The sequence below is a fragment of the Engystomops pustulosus genome, chromosome 9, assembly GCF_040894005.1.
Source record: "Engystomops pustulosus chromosome 9, aEngPut4.maternal, whole genome shotgun sequence".
Lineage (NCBI taxonomy): Eukaryota > Metazoa > Chordata > Amphibia > Anura > Leptodactylidae > Engystomops > Engystomops pustulosus.
In genome coordinates this window covers 26,295,954-26,316,473 of record NC_092419.1, presented here as the reverse complement: position 1 = coordinate 26,316,473, position 20,520 = coordinate 26,295,954, and the positions used below count along the sequence as shown (strand labels likewise).

The 20,520-nt window shown below is 40.4% G+C and overlaps 1 protein-coding gene across 1 annotated transcript; it reads left to right on the top strand.

Moving 5' to 3' along the window:
* Positions 1–5,869: 5,869 nt before the first annotated feature.
* Positions 5,870–13,115, top strand: LOC140076422 (uncharacterized). The gene is made up of 3 exons (XM_072122952.1): positions 5,870–5,978; positions 10,045–13,002; positions 13,054–13,115. Exons 1-3 carry the CDS (start codon positions 5,921–5,923, stop codon positions 13,113–13,115), a joined length of 3,078 nt encoding a protein of 1,025 aa, XP_071979053.1. The 5' UTR covers positions 5,870–5,920.
* Positions 13,116–20,520: the final 7,405 nt, after the last annotated feature.

The following is a 20,520-nucleotide window of genomic DNA, read 5'->3' as shown; positions in this document are numbered from 1 at the left end:
CCCCGTCACACCTGGATTCCTTATGTGGGGCCCCCAGCAGCTCTGGGCCCCGGCACTTGCCCAGGTATCCCCAGTGCTGGCGCTGGCCCCATCTTTGGGACTTGAAATTTTATGTTTCAAATGTGCGGTCTACAAATGTGAATGTCCATTAATGACGCGCCATTGTAATTGTAATATTTTTTGACCATACATTCATTTTGGGTGGAAAATTAAACATTTGCAATTAATTAACTGAAAAAAGGCTCCACAAAGGCTGCATGCGCAGACAGTTTACAGTTAGACCCGGAAGACCTTCTTACGTAAAGCAAATTATAACTAGTGTTGAGTGAACCCCAACCATGGTTTGGTTTCATGCCAAACTTTGGAGATTGGGGTACCCTGGACCCAAAAACAAACTTCATTAGAAGTTTGGGTCAGGGTCTGGGTCAACCCACCACAACGCCCATGATCGGTTAGCAGTTTAAATTCTTAAATTATGGCAAAGTTGGTGCTCAGTTGGGAAGGGCTGATCCTCCTAAAAGCTAGCGCTGCATCGATTTAAATGGCGCCTGTGATTTTGCCAATTCAAACATTAGACACCAAGGATTGGTGGCAGCACTGATTGGGAGAATACAGGGGGTGTGGTTCCGAATAGAATTTCCATGGGTCCGCTTATCATTAGTTGTATATTTGAACACTATTGTGCAGTATTAACAAGGTTATATAGGACTCATGAGATAAAGATGAGATGTGCGATGAGATGTCGAAAACTAATAAATGTTTAAATAAATGAGTTGATCAATGACATCTGCACACGTAGGTTCCTGTGAGAAGTCTCCTGTTTGTACATGTCAGCAATAAAACATAATCAGGTCGTACAACTTCTGTGATGTAACTACGTTCATTTATATAGGTATAAAAATTCTTTGATGTTCTCATAAAATGACAGGTGCACGCCTGAAGCCATCCAAAATCAAACCTCGGCCCAGCGACTGATCGTCGGGTGGAGATATCTGAAATCTAATGTTCTTTCAGGGCTAAAACTGTATGATTGATCCTTACATCAGGTCATTAATATCTCAATCCTGGGACTTGGCACCACCACAGATCAGATGTTCTCAGGAGATAAGACACAGAGTGGAGAATAGAAAGACAGCGCCATTCTCTGTGCAGTGGTCGGGACTGGATACTGCAGGTCAGCCCCCATTGATTATACTTGGAGGGCAGAGTTGTCTGCTGTTCTCTGCTGGTATTACTGTGCTGTGCATTGACTGCTAAGGAAAGCTGATCTGTGGTCAGCACCCCTTCAATATGATATGATAGCTCAATAATATTCTTAACATGGAAAATCACAGAAATTAAATTTTCACTTCTTGATGAGGTTACGGGGATTGATGATCCTAGGGAAAATGCATGCACTGCTGGTGCCAACACTGATTGTGGGTGTTAATTAGTGCCAGCAGCATTTAAAGGGTTAACATCTGCGATCTGTGTCACCGGTGAGTGTTCCGGTTCGGGTATCTGTTGTTGTAATCCGTCTCCAGCTCTTGTGATTACTGGGAGCCTCAGGAATATATTCAACAAAGGATATGGTAATATGATAGAATAAGGGTTATGTTTAGTTTGTGGACAAATCCCCTTTAAACCCATTTAGCCTCTGATTTCTGATATTCTGAGGGAATATTCTAGTGTAGTGATATAAATCAATCTATTAAGAAACTGTTTAAAGGGAACCTGTCATCAGCAATTGACCTAATAAATCACTACCAGAATATTGTCAAGCAGCGCAACACCTTCTAGTTTTTGTTTCTTTCAAATTCCAGTGCGGTGGCATCAATCAGAAAATCAACTTTGAAGTGAACTCTAAATCGGTTGTATGAAGTCAAGGAGGAGGAGAGTTTAACACGGAAGTCAGGGTTGGGAGCTGTGAACGCCTCCTCCTCAGTGATTAAAATCATCCATCAGACTTCAGGAGATCTGGTTATTGATGTCTTTGGAGGTAGGACAATCAATTACTGTGAAGGGGCTTTCTGAGGAGGAGAGAGCTTGACTTCAATGTTAAAATCTCCGCCTCCTTGACTTAATACAACCAATTTCAAAGAAGATTTTCTGGATGATTCCACCATAATGGGTCATAAAATAAACATGATCTGGAAGGTGTTTGGCTGCATGACTGGTAATGGTTTATTAGGTCATTTTCTGCTGTCAGGTTCCCTTTAAGCCCCCTTATTCAATTTCTCAGCACCAATAGGCTACATGATGTGTTGGGGCCTTCTGACTCCCTCCAAACTGTAATGTTGATCCCTTATGTTGATTTCTATGCCTGATTTTCTCTTTTTAGGGGAGATAATTTGCCCCTATGTAACTATCCATCCTTATCATGTGCATCCTAAGGCAAGTGTAGTGCATCCAAAGAGGGAATATTATTCGAATGAATTGCAAGGCAAAAGAGTTCTCAGCTAAGTTTTTTTTCCAGACATTCAAAAATTCCTACACAATGTCCAAGGAATTGTATAAACCCGCCATTCCAAAAATCAGTGGTAGTATGAAATGTGGAGATGAGCAAATCATCCAAAATTTGCTTTGCTGAAACTTTACCAAATTTTCCTAAAGATTAAGTACAAACTGATTTTTCTATTTTTTCTATTTTTAAAAATTTTCCCCCACTCCTTCCCTAAATTTTGAGATGAATGGCTGCAGTATCTAGACACCATTAAAATATGATTTGGTGGCACAAAAAATGTCAGATTTGTGCCAAATTCGACAAACCAACAAATAGATTGGCTCATCTCTAATGAGATCATATATTTCAGTAGTTGTATTTTTTTGATATATATCTATGACCCATCACAACAAAATGATGATTGAATTTCCCTTTAAAGTTAACGGCTATGGTCTTTTAGACATGATAGTCCCATCATGTTCCTCTCCTAGAGGGATAGGGCCATCTTCTCCAAAGTCACCTAAAGCTCCATTCACAATTCTGTGTATGGCAGCCATGAGTTTCATGCATGGGCACGGTGGGGTGAGCCACAACACATCAGAGCTCCAAGGCCATGCCACAAACGATAGTGGAGGTTCTATTCCTATCGGGATTTGCAGTGCAGCCAATCAAATCCCTATGGAGAGGGGAGGAGTGAGAAGTGGTCTCCCCCCCCTCCCTTCTCCATCTGGCATATTCGGCAGCCTAAGCTATGGCCCCGGCTCCTGGACATGGACTATAACTGATAGGGATTTCAGGAAAGGCTACAATAATGGTTGTAAACAGAATTTTTGTGTTTCTTAATGAGTCCTAAATCTCAATTCTATTGCCACTCCCCGTGAGCTTAGCACTCCAGTATGTTGAGGTGTTCACCGGTAATTGAGACACATTTAGAAATTAATATTTCTTCCCTGCAAATTAAATTTGTGACTCATAATCTTATTATATATGAAATAATTAGAAGCCGCTTCACAAACAAAGGACATTTCTAAAATATTCAAGTTGTGACAAATTTCCTCCTTGTTTTGAGTGGAAGTTCAGCAATCGAAGTCTTTCTCTCTGACGGAGGGTGGAATCTTTTGTTTCCTTGAGCCATTTCTAAGAATTAAAAATTTAAATTTTGGATTTTGACATATGGTTTCTCATATTATTCGGAGATATCATATCAATTAGCTAAGAACCTCACGTGGTGCAGCACTGGGAGGCATGATACATAAGATTACATTTACGTTTCGGATTCTTTGTATAGTGGAGGCCATCGGGTTTTACTGGACCTATTGACTGATGGACACCAGAGGAACCTAAAATACCTTACTGGCAATTTCCACTGAGAAGTCAATCAATTGCACAGGAAAAATAAATTATATTTATAGGTACAATATATTTTATAGAAATTTCAATAGAGGCACCGATGAGAACCGTAAAAATACAAATGGAAAAATTAAAAAACCAAACAATTATAAACTAATAAACCAAACAAGCATAAAAGTGAAAAAAAATTTATAAATTGAAAAGAAACAAAATCAAATTTTTTCACAGTAAATAATATATATTGAGCATAATCCACTTTTCAACTCATGCAGACAAAATTTGATGGAATTTTCTGGACTTATTGGATTTGCCTTAGGATGATTGGCAGATAGCCGTTCTCTATTTTCGTGATCCAATATTGTTGACTCTATTCCTTGTGTTTACTCAACCAGTCAGTGGCATTGGAATATGAAGAAGCACCACTGGGGTCCTTAAAGGGGTTGGTCACTTTGTTTTTTACAATATCTGCGTAAGTGTAGGGGCAGCATCTTAGATAAATCTGTCTATTAACAATGACCGATTGGTAATGGTCAGATAGAGATCACATGACCCTCCATCTGCATCCATTTTATGGTCAGGAATGTCTGGCTGATGAGGTAAAAGACAGGAGACTTCACAATGGTTTATAGACAGTTCGAGATCACATGACCCTCCATCTGCCACCATTTTATGGACAGGAATCTCTGGCTGATGAGGTAAAAGACAGGAGGCTTCACTTTACATATCAAGAAAGCGGAGCAGAACTATTAATAGATGTATATTGGTATATTACCTAATATCCGGCCCCCCACACACACATTACAAAAACATGAGGTGAAATGGCTGACACCATAAGTGATAATAAGTGGACTGGACTCGCTCTAAGGACTTGCTGTAGCTATAAGAGGTCCATCACACTCGGTCACTTAGCTCAAAATTTACCCTACTACATGAGAAGACAGTGATATTAAAATTTATACATGGTAGGTTGGCAAGGGGATGCCATCAATTTTATTTTGGAGCCTTGCCGGATTTCATATCATTAACCCACACCAATAGTTTGCACATAAATGGGTCCAGGAAATTGAGGTGTGACAAGTCTACTACAAGGAACCCTTAATAACTTCAGCTCACAGGTTAGTGAGATAAATACTATTCTATATTATGTAAGTGAACAAGATAAGGTTATAGTCAGAACTCCCGATTGCAGTAACATATTCAACTTTATTTATATTACAGATAACAGCACGGAGCAGCAAAATTAGCAGCAGAAAAAATTCTGAGAAAGTTTGTTGGATTTTTCTGACCATTTTGGTTTTTATATGTTGCAGCCCACCATCAAAAGGATCTGGGGGTTTAGGTTTTCTTATCAGAACTGTAGCTGTAAAGCTGCTTTCACATGAATGGAATATGTTTGCGCGATGGAGAGGAGGATGGGTCCCACAGTGTCATAACACGAGGAAAGATAGGACATGTCCTATCTTTTCCCCGTGTATGGAGTGGTACGTGCGGCACCGTATCGCTCCGTGCGCCCATTGCCATCTATGGGGGACGTATGTATGTACGCCCCCCCAATTTTCATGTGAATACAGCCTAAGTCTTGTAGTTTGTGGTGGCGTTTCTGATAAATATGTTAATTTATTTATTACTTTAGTTAACCAAAAAGCATTTTTAAAAAATCGCCTTGATGAACATCCAAGTTTCCTAGTAAAGTATGTGGGGACTTCCTGTTACTCTGCGGTATCATATTCATTTTCCACAATATTTATTGACCTTAACACCTTTTTCTTGTAAGTACAAGTTTCTCTCTTCTTATCGATTCCTAATAACAATGTAATTAATCATTGAGAACAGGAGAGCAGGAGAACTCCTGATACATTCCAATGAGATGAATCTCATGAGCTACACATGTCGAAGACAAATACTGAACCTCATAAAGAAATCATAATTGCCTTAATAATTTACTTAAGTGAACGGAAGGTCAATTTACTAAATGTGATAGGGGTTGTCAAGCTGAAATATTTTTGTAAGATGACACATCACACATTGTTTACGAGTCCATCATCTCAGGACAAGGACTATATAAAGATGATATTTCCTCTATTCAAGAGTTTGGGATATTGACTATCTACATACATCTCCAAGATACTGGACTAAGTATTTGAGACTATGGGGAGTGCCAAGAGGTCCAATGGGATTTTTCTCTTATTCCTACTATTGTTAAATGGTGAGTACCATAACATTTGGTTTCAGTCTAGATATATCTTAAATCATTTTAATTACTGATAACACTAAAACAAATGAGTACAATATTTGTACTTATCTACCGAATCTGTCGAAGAGATAGACGAGGCAATTGAATATTTATGAAGGAAAAAGAGATAAAATTCAGATGTAACATATTTTTTTAGTTACACATTTTTAACAAAGGATAAGAAAGAAGAAATTATGGATTTCTTAATTCTATATTTTATTTTTACTGGACTTGAAAGATATAAATATTAATATTAAAATAAAATAAAATCAAAGGGGATATATTTCATTTATTCAATATACAATGTCAGAGTTTACAATTCTGTTAGGATGATTTTTTTGTAAAAAATAGAGGAAATTTTTAGAAATGAGATCAAGGATGTATGTAGGAAATTTTCTTTAGTGTGGGGAAATGCCATCATCTACTATATAAAGGGGACTTCCTTCCTCTGGATCAACACTGAACTTGATGGACCTACTTCTCACTGACAGCAGAAGCAGGTTTTCGGGGTATCTACTGTTCCTTGTATTTAGACCTAATAAAGCAAAGAATTACCTTCCTTAGTTAACAGTCCATCCATCCAAGATTGAGACTTAATTTTTATACTGTTGGATGTTTTTGTTGCTTGTAGACAAACCTGTGATTGTTAACCTATGCTATGACAAGAACTCAAATATATAAATATTAAAATGAATGTATGTATATATATATATATATCTATATAGATATATATATCTATATATACAGGTTACGTACAAGATATGTTCCATACTTTTGTTCTTAAGTTGAATTTGCATGTAAGTCGAAACTGTATATTTTATAATTGTAGATCCAGACAAATTTTTTTTTTGCCCCAGTGACAATTGGAGTTTCAAAATCTTTTGCTGTAATGGGACCAAGGATTATGAATAAAGCTTCAGAGGGGTCCGTCTTTAACTAGCGGTCGCCTGTAAGTCGAGTGTCCTTAAGTAGAGGACCGCCTGTAGGCTTTGTATTTCTATATAAGTTGTGTTAACTCACCAAAGGGACTACTATCCCTGGCAATACCTAACACCACAGATTTATTATGTCAGGTTGACAAGTTCATCCAGTCATGTTATGAAGTGATACCTCTGTACAAATATCAATTTAGAAATATACATTGAGTCCCCGACTTAAGAACCCCTGACTTACAGACGTCTCCTAGTTACAAATGGGCCTCCCTGTCCACTGTAACCTCTGGTGCTGCTCGCTGGATGCTGATAATTTACTTTACTTTAGTCCCAGGCTGCAATGATCAACTTTACGTTTACGCAATGAAGCTTTATTGTTCCAATGTCAGTTAAAAATCGAATTGCTACAGGTCCCAATAATTTGGCTGGAGTTACACTTTCTGACTTCCATGCAAATTCAACTTAAGAACAAACTTAAAGAACCTTGTACATAACCCTTGTATGTAACTGCTGTTATAAGAATAATTAAAAAAATGTTTACACAATGAATCAACTGTAGATTTTTAGTGATTGGGCGGGTTTGCTTCAAGTTTTCCTATTGCTATGATCTCAGTTCTGGATATCTTACTTTTTTGTTAGATATCTTATATTTTTGTGTAAGAGCAGTGAGTCTACGGATGTTGTGATGTTTGAGATATCATGTTGTGATTGCTGAGACATTGGAAGGAAAAATATCACAATATGAGAAATAGATTCTTCTAACCGATCAAGAGAATTATTCTGGTTGACTTGCTGGATTCAAAAAGTTTTTTCTTGATTATGGGCCAATTGGCCTCAGTCTCTTTATTTTGCCTTTTTACGAAGCAACATCTTGGGATTATAATTTGGACTTGATGGACGTGTGTCTTTTTTCCATCTAATGATCCACTTTATGATTCCAGGGATTTTCTCTGAAGATTTTTTATTGCTATTATCGTCATATCCAATATAAGTAATAATGATATTTTAATCTTTTAAAGAATTTTTTTCTGGATATCTCTTCAGCGTTGTGTCTCTATGTTGGTCAGTATTTTTTCCCATAGTAATTTCTATGCCTCTTCAAGACCTGTATGTGTCAGTGGGGTTTGTGCGTGCTGGAGCTAGGGCTTCCTAATTAAGCCATCAGCGGTGGTCCCTAGTCCCATCACCGGTGGACCTCTAGTGCAGATATATAAATACTTATTAAAATACTGTATTTAGAAGAGTCTGAAGGTATTCTTACCAGTCCCCTTGGCTAGACATGATGACATACAATGGGGGAAATGTATGTGCTAGATCTCTTATTTTATTGTATGTATGGCCATTCTGTCGGGGTGGAGGAATGAACTACTGTTATCATACTGTGATATGATATGGGTAGAGAACAATATTATATAAAACACAAAAACCGCAGACAAATGTGAACAGGACTTTATATGTCAAACTAGTTGCCGTCGTAAGACAGGGATAAGTTTGATGTTGAATTATTACTTCAATTATTATTATGCCAATTAGCTATCGGAGAAGGAATCTTTTAGCTGAATGTAAGAGAACAGAGGAAAATATATACTATTTATACTACTATTTTATCATTTTTGTTAAAATAGTTTTCTCCTGAGCAATGCTCTAATTAAGCGTTGATGAGGAAAGCTTTGTGTAGAGAGGAAAAGAAAGGGTGGCACTTACCAACATGTTGTGTCCCTTATTCTCTCTTCATTAAAATAATAAGACCATAGATTGAGAGGAGCAACCAAGGGGCCTTAAGCGCACCCATGAATCGTCCCCCCCCCTTAGGTGCCAGTCTCCCATGGTCTGAGTGTTTAAGGAGAGATGAAATATAGGATGTAAATTTATATTGGTAAGTGAAGTGTTGCAAAGTGCTGTTGTGGCTATGCACCATTGATTTTTGATATTGTCTACACACCACTTTGAAGGTCTACCCCTGTATTATGTCTTTGTAACATCTGTAAGTTGACTCATCTCTCATCATAACAGCAAGCAGAGAAAGTGTAGGTAAGTTTAGAAGTGATGAATGCAGTATTTTAAGGTGTTTTCTACATCTGTCTATCCCTGTGCATCACCCAGTATATAGACAATGCTATAAAGCCAATATAAACATACAATTATAACAGTTGGAAAGGATTATGTAAAATACTCCTAAAGCACTGGGCGAGTGCAGGTATCTAACCAAGTTTGCCTCTGCATGCAACAGTAGCCTTCATCAGCTTGTATGGCATACACAATACGGAACAATGATCGGCTTCCCTTAGCAACACTAAGCAGCACTGTTGCCAAGGAGAAACTTTTAAATATAGAGATTCAAAATCGATAGCATTGCCTCTACTTTATAAGCCTCTCTTTTTTTTTATAAAAGAAAAAACAGCAATCAATAAAATATATTTAGAAAATGCCCCCAGAAACACTCGGCCCCCACAAAATGTTATCTAGTCAGTGAAATGACAATTGCTGGCTGCCGTGTACCCTACCTGACAGATGCTGCTGCTCTCATTATCACCCGGCTGCCTCTGAACATTCCAACACAAGACATAACATATAATTAGGTAGCATGCACCTTTAATTACTTATGGCTTGCCAGAAATGCTAATTACTGGAGACACCCATCATACGAGTATTGTTTAACATGCAAACCTGAAGAAAGTGAATCAGAGATAAAACCTAAAGTTACTGAACACAGTCCTATCTACTATGTTGGCCTGAAGCACCGCAACATAAGGGAAATCACAAACACTGCTCTAAAAGGAAAACTTCAAGCGCAACACAGCACTGAATTAAGTCTTAAACCCCAATATTGTGGACACCCCACTATTGACTGCTATTTTACTCTGGGTTGACTGAAAAAGTGTTGGCTTCGGATGACTCTAATATCCTATGTGATACAAAAACATCCATGTGAATGTATTATTAAATGTTGTGGTAGTGTGCTAGCTATAGGTAGACCCCAGATTCTCAAATGCGATAACATAGTCCACCATTAAGAAAAAAAAAACATGTTGTATGTGGATAAAAATATAATTTGGAATGTGTTTACCAATATCTGTCATTCATACTGTTTTCTCTACCTACACCAGCCCCAACCCTTGCTGATGCACAAGATAATACAACTACTGCAGCTCCAACTACGACAGAAGCACCAACTACTACTACTGCAGCTCCAACAACGACAGAAGCACCAACTACTACTACTGCAGCTCCAACAACGACAGAGGCACCAACAACCACTACGGCAGCTCCAACAACGACAGAAGCACCAACTACTACTACTGCAGCTACAACAACAACAGAGGCACCAACAACAACTACTGCAGCTCCAACAACGACAGAGGCACCAACAACAACTACTGCAGCTCCAACAACGACAGAAGCACCAACTACTACTACTGCAGCTCCAACAACGACAGAAGCACCAACTACTACTACTGCAGCTCCAACAACAACAGAGGCACCAACAACTACTGCAGCTCCAACAACGACTGAGGCACTGACAACAACTACTGCAGCTCCAACTACTACAGAAGCTCCAACTACTACTACTGCAGCTCCAACTATGACAGAAGCTCCAACAACTACTACTGCAGCTCCAACTACGACAGAAGCACCAACAACTACTACTGCAGCTCCAACAACGACAGAAGCACCAACTACTACTACTGCAGCTCCAACAACAACAGAGGCACCAACAACAACTACTGCAGCTCCAACAACGACTGAGGCACCGACAACAACTACTGCAGCTCCAACTACTACAGAAGCTCCAACTACTACTACTGCAGCTCCAACAACGACAGAAGCTCCAACTACTACTACTGCAGCTCCAACAACAACAGAAGCACCAACTACTACTACTGCAGCTCCAACAACGACAGAGGCACCAACAACCACTACGGCAGCTCCAACAACGACAGAAGCACCAACTACTACTACTGCAGCTACAACAACAACAGAGGCACCAACAACAACTACTGCAGCTCCAACAACGACAGAGGCACCAACAACAACTACTGCAGCTCCAACAACGACAGAAGCACCAACTACTACTACTGCAGCTCCAACAACGACAGAAGCACCAACTACTACTACTGCAGCTCCAACAACAACAGAGGCACCAACAACTACTGCAGCTCCAACAACGACTGAGGCACTGACAACAACTACTGCAGCTCCAACTACTACAGAAGCTCCAACTACTACTACTGCAGCTCCAACTACGACAGAAGCTCCAACAACTACTACTGCAGCTCCAACTACGACAGAAGCACCAACAACTACTACTGCAGCTCCAACAACGACAGAAGCACCAACTACTACTACTGCCGCTCCAACAACAACAGAGGCACCAACAACAACTACTGCAGCTCCAACAACGACTGAGGCACCGACAACAACTACTGCAGCTCCAACTACTACAGAAGCTCCAACTACTACTACTGCAGCTCCAACAACGACAGAAGCTCCAACTACTACTACTGCAGCTCCAACAACGACAGAAGCACCAACTACTACTACTGCAGCTCCAACAACGACAGAGGCACCAACAACAACTACGGCAGCTCCAACAACAACAGAAGCACCAACAACAACTACTGCAGCTCCAACAACAACAGAGGCACCAACAACAACTACTGCAGCTCCAACTACAACAGAAGCTACAACTACTACTACTACTGCAGCTCCAACAACGACAGAGGCACCAACAACAACTACGGCAGCTCCAACAACTACAGAGACACCAACAACAACTACGGTAGCTCCAACAACGACAGAAGCACCAACAACAACTACTGTAGCCCCAACAACGACAGAAGCACCAACTACTACTACTGCAGCTCCAACTACGACAGAAGCACCAACAACTACTACTGCAGCTCCAACAACGACAGAAACAGCAACTACTACAACTGCAGCTCCAACAACGACAGAAGCACCAACTACTACTACTGCAGCTCCAACAACAACAGAAGCACCAACTACTACTACTGCAGCTCAAACAACGACAGAGGCACCATCAACAACTACTGCAGCTCCAACAACTACTACTGTACCTGCAACAACGACAGAGACACCAAAAACAACTACTGCAGCTACAACCACTACTGCAGCTACAACAACGACAGAAACACCAACTACTACTACTGCAGCTCCGACAACCACAGAATCACTAACTACAACTACTGCAGTTCTAACAACCACAGAAGCCACAACAACTACTGCAGCTCCAACAACAACAGAACAACCAACAACTACTTCTGCCGCTCCGACAACTACAACTTTTACTGGAGAAACAACAACTACTACTGCAGCTCCAACAACCACAGAATCACTAACTACTACTACTGCAGCTCCAACAACCACAGAAGCCACAACAACTACTGCAGCTCAAACAACAACAGAACAACCAACAACTACTTCTGCAGCTCCAACAACTACTACCATTACTGGAGAAACAACAACTACTACTGCAGCTCCAACAACCACAGAAGCACCAACTACTACTACTGCAGCTTTAACAACCACTGAAACAACAACTACTACTGCAGCTCCAACAACTACTACTTCTACAGAACCAACAACTACTACTGTGTTTTTAACAAATACTACTGCAGCTCCAACTTCCACAGAAGCAACAACTACTACTGCAGCTTCTGTTACTACGGCAACCACAGCCAGCACTGCAACTTCTACTGGTACAACAAATACCGCTACTACAGCTAGCACTGCAGCTGTAACTGGGACAACAAATACTGCTACTACAGCTAGCACTGCAGCTGTAACTGGTACAACAAATACCGCTACTACAGCTAGCACTGCAGCTGTAACTGGGACAACAAATACCGGTACTACAGCTAGCACTGCAGCTGTAACTGATACAACAAATACTGCTACTACAGCTAGCACTGCAGCTGTAACTGGTACAACAAATACTGGTACTACAGCTAACACTGCAGCTGTAACTGGTACAACAAATACTGCTACTACAGCTAGCACTGTAGCTGTAACTGGGACAACACAATCAACCACTACAGCTAACAGTAAGTCTTTATCCTCTTGACGTAACTAACTATATAATTTTGCAATGACAGCAAATAGAGATCTTGAAATTGTGAGCAATCAAGAGCCTCCAGTTAAGCCAATGTTGGACTGAGGTTCCATGGGGGCCCACTTCCCATTAACTGTACCCACCAGAGTCTCCAAATTAAGTTGCCTTTTATGTGATAGTTTTATTTTTATGGATTTGTTTTTCTAATGAAACAATTGATTATTATCTATTGCATTAGAGCGCCCTCTTGTGAGAAGTTTGTAATAACACATTTTGAAGATGACAGGGTTGTAGCCCCTTTATTCTCATGATCAATGGAGTTTCAGATATTGAACCACTAGGGCAGTGTTGGCGAACCTATGGCACTAGTGCCAGAGGCGGCACACGGAGCCCTCTGTGTGGGCACCCAGGCCATCACCCCAGAATGAAGTTCACCAGACAGGACTCAAAGAATCTTCCTGGAGAATCTTCCTACAATATTAGATGAATTTGCCCTCCTCCTTTCAACTGTGTTGGTGTCCTTAGGAGGCTGAACGATTGAAAGTTGTCAAAGAAAAAGGAGAAATAAATTACTACTTAAATTGCTGCGCTGGCACTTTGCAATAAATAAGTGGCTTTTAGTTGAAGTTTGGGCACTCCAGCTCTAAAAGGTTAGCCATCACTGCACTAGGGTAACTAGCATAGCTACAGGGCCAGTGCCAGCACGAGGCATACCTGGGCAAGAGCCTCTAGGTGGGCCAACATGGTTGAATCTCATCCTGGCAGTATCTTGTGGGGGGCTGTATGTATTAGAACTATGAGGGGACTGTATATAAGACTGTGAGGGGCTGTATATAAAATTATAATTTATGAATTTTTAATGCTGCCACAAGAACTCAATGCAAAGGGGCCCACTAAGGTTCTGTCGCCCAGGGGCCTACTGAAACCTGGAGCCGACCCTGAGTCTACATATTTAGCAACACTTTACCTGTTTATATGTCTGCCATCTACTCATGAGTAGGGATGAGGGGACCAAACCCACAATGTGTGGATTCATTCGGAACATTGTGGGTTCCGGTTCCTGAATCTGGACTACTGTCAGAAGTTTGGCTTTGGTTTTCCGGCAAATCCCTTGCTGCCAACGCCTTCGCACCAAATATGAGTGGGCTCATCCCTGCTCATGAGACAGATGTTTCCTCACTCACATATAAAATCATGACTATTCAGCACGTGTTTTTTCTTGTGTAACCATCACTTATGATCTTTGATTTATAGGTTATAATGCCCGCGGCCTCAAATCCTGGGAAATCATTCTGATCGCACTTTTTTCAGCAATCGGAGGAACTTTAGCAATATTGGGCATACTTGGAGTAAGTATCAATAGTTATATTGTCGAAGCTATGGTAGGTGCCACCATTGCTGGATTGTTTTGTGTATTTTGTAAATATTTTAGTAATAAAAATCTTGCTAATAAGTTTGGGTTTCTTATAGACTAGTCGGAAAAAAAAAAGATGCCCCCTATGATGACCCATAACGATAGGACGTTTTCGTCTTTTCACTCCTCACCTTCAACAATCTATAACTTTTGAATTTTTTCCATGTAAAGAGCTGTGTGAGGGCTTGTTTTTTTGTGTATCAAATTCTAATTCATAGTGACGGTATTTAATATTCCATGACGTGAACTGGGAAGCTGGAAAAAAATTCTAAATGCAGTGAAAAAAACGCATTTGTAACATTTCCTATGGTGCTTGGTTTTTACGTCTTTGCACCCCAAATGACACGTTTTCTTTATTCTTTAGGACGATCACGGGGAATTTTTATATGGTTTATTGTGTTTTGATACATATAAAAAATAACCTATTGTACAAATTTTTTTTTCTTCATTTTGCCATGTTGTAAGGACTGTACAGCCCTTTGATCACTTTTTATTACATTTTGGCGTTTTGGACTTTTGGGCGCTATTTTCTATTATGATGTTAAACGCTACAAATAACTTATTATATTTTAATACATCAGACATTTTCGGGCATGTTCATACCTAACATTTTTATGATTTTTACTGTTTATTTCTTTATCAGTTTTAGCAAAATGGTGAGGATTTTTATATTTAGGGTTTTTAAATGTGTTTTTTTAAAAATATTTTTAAAATTTTTATTTTTAAACATTTTTTAGAGCACCCTCAGTGTACTTTAACCCTCGGTTGTCTGATTGATCCTACCTTATACTACCATACTACAGTATAGCAGTATATGGGGATTTTGCCGATCGTCTAATGATCAGAAACTTTACAACCTCAGGACTTACAAAGACCCAAGACAGATTGCGAGTGCTAGCGGTGGGTGTTTGCTGCAATAAGCAGCACACACTCACCTCATATGGAGAAGGCTCAACCCATGAGCCCTCTCCATACACCTGTAGCCGACCTGTAACTATACTAATACGTCAAATATCAATAAGGGGTTAATTATTGGGAACATCATAAAGTGCTCTGCCCAATTCTTAGGAGAACTGTGCAGCTGTTCATAGTTCCCTCTACATACCTACGTCGCATAAAAAGGAACCTGTTGTTTAGATTAACTGACCGAAAATAAATACTTCATAAAAAAAACTATGATGAAAAAGCATTGCCCTTATCCCAAAATGGTTCCTTTCCGTGGCTGCAATGTTAAAAAAAATCAATTTGTAAACTTATATGCAACTCACCTGAGGGGAGTCCAATGATATAAATAGAGTCCTGCATATATAATTTTATTTGCATTGCCCTGCCTCATTGGTTCTGATTGACAGGTCTCACTGCTAGGACATGCTGCTGTATGGAACTAGCACTTAGGGACTGTCTGCCAATGTTCATCTACAGACATATACAGCTCCATTTACTTATTATTAAGGGTAGTAACTATGTCAAAGGTTTTACACAGTTTTACACAGCCTGTTACATCATTGAGCACTTCATGCTATGTTACCAGGGTGATGGGGAAGGTTCTTTTCCTAACATTAACACAATCTATTCGATGAATGTATCTGATCACATGAAATCACAGCAGCCTCCATGGACTTCTTCTCCTCCTCATCCTTCATGGAGGCTGCTGTGATTTCATGATGTCAGATACATACATGGCGTAGACTTCGAAAATGTTATTGGGGAAAGGACCTTAGATGACATCACCCTGGCATGGGGAGGAGTAGATGGGAGGGGCCAGCTTAGAAGGCCACGTCCCTTCTGGTGTGAGGGAAACAATTTTTTAACTAAAAGATGGGTGGAATTTAGTTCAAAGGGCTCTATGGGAACCTGTCACTAGCTGTATTTGTGAAAAATGTGGTGAAGAAGGAAATGTGTACAGATGCAGCACTGGATAACATGACTGGCTTAACCCATTAATCAGAGATGATAACTAAATGAGTTATCAACGAATAAGTCATGTTAACCAGTATATCACATTTGGCTTCCTGAAAACTTGCTTACTGATCTTTACTTTTTTCTTTGTCCTTCTAGCTCTTGAGTTTAATAAATCCCGGAGGTTTTCTAAGTCTAGGTGCTTCAGGGGCCACAAATGTCCTACCCAGCACTGCACCCTCAACTTCCTACTATCCTAACACAAGCTATTTAAACAGCAACCCTCAGCCAACATATTATCGTCCTCAACCACCCAGACCAAGTGACGTCCCACGAAATTCACCACGACAGCCGCCATGCCGTGAGAACAATGGAAGAGAGAGCAACTCACTACGTCCCAACAACCCTTACCCTTATCACTCTCATCCTGTTTGTGAAGGAGGATCAGGACATGCTAGTGCCGGAGGACCAGGACACACTAATGCTGGAGGACCAGGACACGCCAGTGGCAGAGGACTAGGACACGCTGGTGCCGGAGGACCAGGAAACACTAATGCTGGAGGACCAGGACACGCTAGTGGCAGAGGTCTAGGACACGCTAGTGCCGGTGGACCAGGACATGATAGAGTATAGACACAAATATTGCTGTAGATATTTATTTTGCATAAAAATTATTTTTTTGTGAATATTTAAAACCTGAACTGTGGGAGTGGTTAACAGGAGGTGCTGCACACTGCATCAGGGAAGGCCCTGGTGTCCAGTAGTCTGAACACTTCCAAAATAAAGTACTACTACACAGAAATTAGTGCATTTTAATCAAGCCCTGGGTCTGCCACCTTTAAGAAAGTTTAACTGGGTAAGTGGGTGACACATTATGCTTACCCTGTTAAACCTTCATGAGAGCCACCAGTAGGCTCCAGGACGGGTGATCACATGATCCCACTGGCCAGCAGAATTCAGGACTTCCTGTGATGTCCCTTGTCCTGCTGACTTCAAGCAGATGGAAGGGCTGTGCAGTCATTACTGTACACCCCCACCGTCATAACCAATCCGGTATGAGTTGTTGGAGGGACATGCGGATATCCGTGGCACCCCCCCCACGGGGGGGCAATGACCGTACATCCCCTCCATCTGCTGGATGTCACAAGTAGTCCCTTATCTGCAGGACATCAGGATCACGACACTCACCAATCCCGGAGCTTTCCTGTGGCTTTCATGTGGGTTTAATAGGTTAAGTATCAGAATAAATGACCCTATTAGGGTCACCCACCTGTTACACTTTCCTAAAGTAGACCAACCCCTTTAATGATCATTTTACCATCTCCATCAGGAGTGGTGAGGTCATCAGAACCTCTCAGTAGTGCAGCCTCAGGCTTTAGGCTTCAATTAACCATATCTAAGTAAAGGATGTTAAAAAAGGATTTTCTCCTTCGAAATATAAACTTTACACTTTTATTTTCTAAGTCTCCTTTAAGTAGTTTATAAAGATATTATATTTATGTCCTGCTGTATTTTTTACTATGAGCCAGCAGGGCTGGATTTTATATGAAAAATGTTCCTATTCATACAGACAAATCTGCAATTCAAAGTTATGCGCGTTACGGAAAGTTTTCAGAATGTATTTATTGTATTTATATACTACGGCAGGATTAATTGGATGTGTTAATTATGTTATTTTGCACTGATTATTACTGAATGTGATATCACGATAAAATCAAATAAATGCTGGCCAATGCAAAAAGGAGTAGTTTTCTTTTAGAGAGATGATTAGCTAAAGAGGACCTTTCAACCCCTCACACATGTGAAGATTTCCTTTCTAGCCCCCACCGTAGCAGAGATATCAATCCCCGTATCTGACCATTCTAATCTGTCTTGTGTCAGAGAGGAGGAGCTGGAGGTGTGTGTTATGCTAATCTTCTCTCATACTGTCCAATCATCGGCGGAGAGTATATAAACTCGCTTTATGCTCATCTAGATGCTGTATATTGTGTTAACATTCTGTTACTGTCCAGTTAACATTGTTTTAACACAGTGTTTAGAAAGATGCAATGTTTTCAAATGGGATGCAAATGGGATGGAAACGGAATTTATATGCAAACGCAATACAAACAAACTTAAAATGTAAATTCCATGTAAATGTAAACGCAAATGAAATGCAAATGCGGTGTAGACTTAAACACCTTGCAAACGCCATGTAAATGCAAACGCCATGAAAAGGCAATGCAAATGTAAATACCAGGCAATGTAAATGGAATGTAAATGCAAGCAATCAACACACAAACGCCACGCTGACGTGAATGCAAATGTGACACAAATGCCAAATAAACCCAAATTCAACATAAATACAATGCAATGCAAATGCCTTGTAAACAGAAATGTAATGGAAATGTAACACAAACACCATGTATACGCAAACTACACATATACACAAATGCAACGCAAGCACCACATAAACAAGACACAAATGAATGTAAATTTGTAGCAAAGTAAACGCAAACGCCATGTGAATGCCAATGCTACACAATCGCTACCTAGATGAAAACGCCATATTAACACAAATGCAGCATGAATCACAACCCTCTACTTTTCATAGTAGCTTCTCTGACATTGCCTGCTGCTGATTGGACAGTATGAGAGAAGATTCGCACACGCCTCCAGCCCCAGCCTTCTCTCTGACAAAAGACAGATTACAATGGTCAGATACTGGGACTGATATCTCTGCAACCGTGGGAGCTAGAAAGAAAATTAAAAGTATGCAGTATAGTTTATGCTGATCTCCACATGTGTGAGGTGGTGATATGTCCTCTTTAAGGTTTGTCTGAAAAGTAAGTACACATAAGTTTTTCCAGCTGTAATGCATTACCTGCCCATCATTCAAGTGGATATACACTTTTCAATAAATCTCTTCCATTATACATGTCTTGGCATGTTGATGTACCTGTGTCTTTAGATCATTTGAGAGTTTCAGCCTTTCCCTGTTATCCCTGTGCTGCCATCTGCATATACACAACCTCCTGTTTCTCACTATTTCAGTCCGTCCTTATGGTGTCACCCACTGTGCCTCTTTCTTCAACAGTCTGCTTCAATGAGAGACAAAGGGAGAGGGGAGAAGGGAAAGCAGTAGTCATAATCTCCTGCTGCAGCTCCTCCTATTCATCAGTCCTTAGATATCTGAGAAAGACAGCCCTGGTTGATTTAATTCTCTTTACTTTTGAATTGGACAGATCTGTGCAGGACTCCTCAATCTAGATGGTGAATAATCATGAGAAGGAAATAACCCAAAATGGGGCCTGGTCTGAAAAAGAACAATACCACTTCACCGTCTATTTATTTTGTTCTATATTCATCTCTAACCATCCAAAATAATTTCTATCACGCTTGGCATACCATTCATCTCTTGTTGAAGCGTGGTTTCTAACCAGTTATCCCACTATATGTGCATACACTCGAAGAGGTGAATGGTGACACCAAGGTGTCAGGGAGCCTGGACCATAATTTTTGGCACTAGGTGGGGCTTTTTTATGCCCGATTGTAGGTGTTCTTTGTTATCCAAGGCCTTAGTGCATGTGGCGCACCATAAGATGAGAAAATGAGCATCAGAAATGAAGGGGTTTAGAAGATGACAGACCTGCTTTTTTTTGGCCTGAATATGTGTCAAAAATTGCACCACAAAAAAAGTGTTGGTAAACTAGAATTGCAGGAAAAAGGAATTGAATTTGAAGTGGGTGACAAAAAAAAAGTTTTGGAAAACTGAAGTTTTTGTGGCGCCGTTACTCTGTAAATCTGTCAGAACAGACACAAAAGAAAGTCATTGAACAGTCACTGATACTCCGGTGGCTGAGCCCCAGAGATGCAATAGGGAGATGGGACCCACCTATCACTGCAGCCTCCAGCAGTTGGAGCTTTATGGCAGAGTCTGGAAACCTCTCCTCAGTGCAAGACACCCAGACTGTGAGGAATAAGATTCTCATCACCTGCCAAATACAATCCCAGCAGTGACATATGGGGGGGGGGGGGAATCATCATGCTATGGGGGAGGGGGGGACAGGACCACTGGTTCTAATAGAAGGAAAGCTGAAGGTGGCCAAGAACAGAGATCCTTCCAGAGCCCGGACCTAAACCCAATTGAGCATCTCTGGAGAGACTAGAAAATGGCTTCCACCATCGTTTACCATCCAACCTGAGGGGACTTGAGAG